The following is a 3,281-nucleotide window of genomic DNA, read 5'->3' as shown; positions in this document are numbered from 1 at the left end:
TCTTTGCTCATGTTTGACCTGACGCCCTGAGACTTCATGGGGTCCAGACTTAATCCCATGGGCAACTCCCAGGGCAACTCTCTCCCAACTGTATCCCTTTGTGTCTCTATCTCTGCTGGGTCTGTCCTGCCAGTGAGGCAGGACATATCCAGGGATAATGCTGGTGGTGTTTGGGATATTGTCTCTCAGTATGATTCTGTGAGTTGACCATTTCAGGATGTAGCATGACAAGTCTATGAGACAGCCGTCCCAATTTTGGCACTAGCTCCCAGATGTTAGTAAAGAGGACTTTGTAGACTTAACAGGACTGTTCCTGCTGCTGTCTTTACCAGTGCCTAGATTCGTGGCTGGTGGTCTAACGGGATTCATGCCTATTTCACGTTAGTATTTACTGTGGAGAAGGATATAGATGCTGGAATCCTTAGAGAAATAAATAGTGATATCTTGAAAAGTGTCCATGTGACAGAGAAGGAAATGTTGGATGTCTTAAAATATGTGAAGGTGAATAAATCCACGGGGTCTGATCAAAGTACCGGGAAGTGATTGCTGGGCCCGTAACTGAGATATTTGTATCATCAGTAGCCACGGATAAGGTTCTGGAAGACTGGAGGGTGGCTGATGACAAAGAAACTTGATGGAGGCAGAGCAGTGGATGTGGTGTACGTGGTCTTCAGCAAGGGGTTCGACAAGGTGCCCATGGTGGACTGATTAGCAAGTTTAGATCTCATGGAATCCCCCTGGTGAGCTCACATATTTGATAAAAAATTGATTTGAATGTAAGAGACAGAGAGTGATAGTGGAGGGTTGTTTTCAGACTGGAGACCTGTGACCAGCGGTGTGCCCCAATGATAGGTGCTGGGTTCACTGCTTTTCATCATTTATATAAATGATTTGGATGTGAACATAGGAGTTATGTTTAGTAAATCTGTAGATGACACAAAAATTGGTGGTGTGAATGGTGAAGAAAGTTATTTCAGAGTACAATGGGACCTTGATCAGATAGATTAATTTAAGATATCTGATAGGCATGGAAGAATTCGGCAGAACGGTCTGTTTCAGTTCTGTACAAGTCTATGACTGTAACTTCAGTAGAGCGCCGCCCCAATCTGTAATATTAAATGGGGAAGTTCTGTATGTAAAGGGTGGCTCTTTCAGTTCATTAACTCATGTCTGTGACTGTGTGGCTGAGTTTATCACAATCCTGGGAGAAAGTGAGGACTGCAGATGCTGGGGATCAGAGCTTAAAAATGTGTTGCTGGAAAAGCGCAGCAGGTCAGGCAGCTTCAAAGGAGAAAGAGAATCGACGTTTCAGGCATACGCCCTTCTTCAGGAATGAGGAGGGTGTGCCAAGCAGCCTAAGATAAAAGGTAGGGAGGAGGGATTTGGGGGAGGGAGACAGGCCGCCTACTTGCGGAACGTTTCAGAGAACACCTCTGGGACACCCGCACCAACCAACCCAAGCACCCCATGGCTGAACACTTTAACTCCCCCGCCCACTCCGCCAAGGACATGCAGTTCCTAGGTCTCCTCCATCGTTAGACCATGGCAACACGACGCCTGGAGGAAGAGCGACTCATCTTCCGCCTAGGAACCCTCCAGCTACAGGGGATGAATGTGGATTTCTCCAACTTCCTCATTTCCCCTCCCCCCACCTTTTCTCAGTCCCAGCCCTCAGACTCGGCACCACCTTCTTGAGCTGCAATCTTCTTCCCAACCTCTCCGCCCCACCCCCTCTCCGACCTATCACCCTTGCCTTAACCTCCTTCCACCAGTCACATTCCCAACACCCCTGCCCCAAGTCCCTCCTCCCTACCTTTTAACTTAGCCTGCTTGGCACACCCTCCTCATTCCTGAAGAAGGGCTTATGCCCGAAACGTCAATCCTCCTTCTCCTTTGATGCTGCCTGACCTGCTGCGCTTTTCCAGCAACACATTTTTAAGCTTTATCACAATCCTACTTACAATGGGCAATTTGACTTCGTTGTGTGCTTTAGTTAAAGAAGTCAATTCATCCTACAATGCACCAATAATAATTGTTACCTTTATCCTGGGATTTATTGGAAATGGCGTTGCTTTATGGATCTTCAGTTTTCATATGAAATCTTGGAAACCAAACACAGTTTATTCACTGAACCTGGCAATTGCAGACACTATGTTAATCTGCTGTTTACCATTTCGAGCAGATTACTATATCCGGGGGAAGAACTGGATTTATGGAGATGTTCCTTGTCGTCTGAAGGTACTTTTTATTTCCTTAAATCGAGCGGGAAGCATCATGTTCCTCACAGCGATGGCGATCGATCGGTATTTTAAAGTGGTCCACCCTCACCACAGGGTGAATACGATGTCTACAAGGTGTGCAGTGAAGGTAGCCGGCAGCTTGTGGATTCTGGCCGTGGCAATGTGTTCACATCTTTTAGCAGAACATCGGTCTTTCAAACACGACAACCGGACATACTGTGAACCCTTTGACATGTCGAATCCTCTCCGTCCCACAGCAATTTGGACCGATACTGTTTTTATTCTTTTCAAGTTTGCTATCCCGGCTCCGATTATCCTCTTCTCCACGTCCTGCATCATCTGGAAGTTAAACCAGATAAAAGTTGAGTTGAGAAGTAAATACAAAAGAGCGATGAAGCTTGTGATCGCTGTGGCTGCAGTGTTTGTGCTTTGTTTCTTACCCACAAACATTGCTGTTATTGCTGTGTTAATCACGAAACTAAGAGGCGCTAAAGGCTGTAAATCATATGAGACAGCTGTTCATGTCTTTTATAATACACTATTTATGACAAATCTGAACAGTGTCCTGGATCCAGTTATTTACTACTTTTCAAGTTCGACATTCAAAAATGCTTTAATGAAAGCAGTTACTTCTCCGAATCTAAACTGTTCCAAATCAGAAACTGATAGTGCGAGAGAATCCCCAGGAGAAATAGATGGTGGTCATCAATCATAAAGGACAGCGGTCTGTCATAACTGTGAGCCATCCCAAACTGTGTCGACTTCGTTTGCATGACCCAGTAGTTAATAATGTGCCTGTCTTTAAATTGTCGTCAATACATTGTTGCAAAATGTTGAAATTTCCTGGATTTTTCTATATTGTAAAATCAATTAATCTGTTTCTATAGGATATTAAAAAACTATGTTTTTCCATCACGTTTTCCACGTGCTTAAAGCTTGCAACATTTTACTCTGCAACATTGACTAGGGATTTTCAGTGATAAAGTGTTTAACTCCACAAAGAGCTAGATTCTTGTAATTAATAAAAAGATTGAAGACAAA

General features: G+C 44.3%; 1 protein-coding gene across 1 annotated transcript; it reads left to right on the top strand.

Moving 5' to 3' along the window:
* The first annotated feature begins 1,877 nt into the window (after positions 1–1,877).
* LOC122562470 (hydroxycarboxylic acid receptor 2-like) lies at positions 1,878–3,281 on the top strand. The gene has a single exon (XM_043715310.1). It carries the CDS (start codon positions 1,897–1,899, stop codon positions 2,953–2,955), a length of 1,059 nt encoding a protein of 352 aa, XP_043571245.1. The 5' UTR covers positions 1,878–1,896; the 3' UTR covers positions 2,956–3,281.

Source organism: Chiloscyllium plagiosum, chromosome 25 (genome assembly GCF_004010195.1).
Source record: "Chiloscyllium plagiosum isolate BGI_BamShark_2017 chromosome 25, ASM401019v2, whole genome shotgun sequence".
Taxonomy (NCBI): Eukaryota; Metazoa; Chordata; class Chondrichthyes; order Orectolobiformes; family Hemiscylliidae; genus Chiloscyllium; species Chiloscyllium plagiosum.
This window is presented reverse-complemented; position numbering and strand designations above follow the sequence as displayed.

Bases quoted from the DNA above. Each gene is read 5' to 3' on its own strand.
- LOC122562470 (XM_043715310.1), top strand. From the start codon at position 1,897: ATGCTGCCTGACCTGCTGCGCTTTTCCAGCAACACATTTTTAAGCTTT.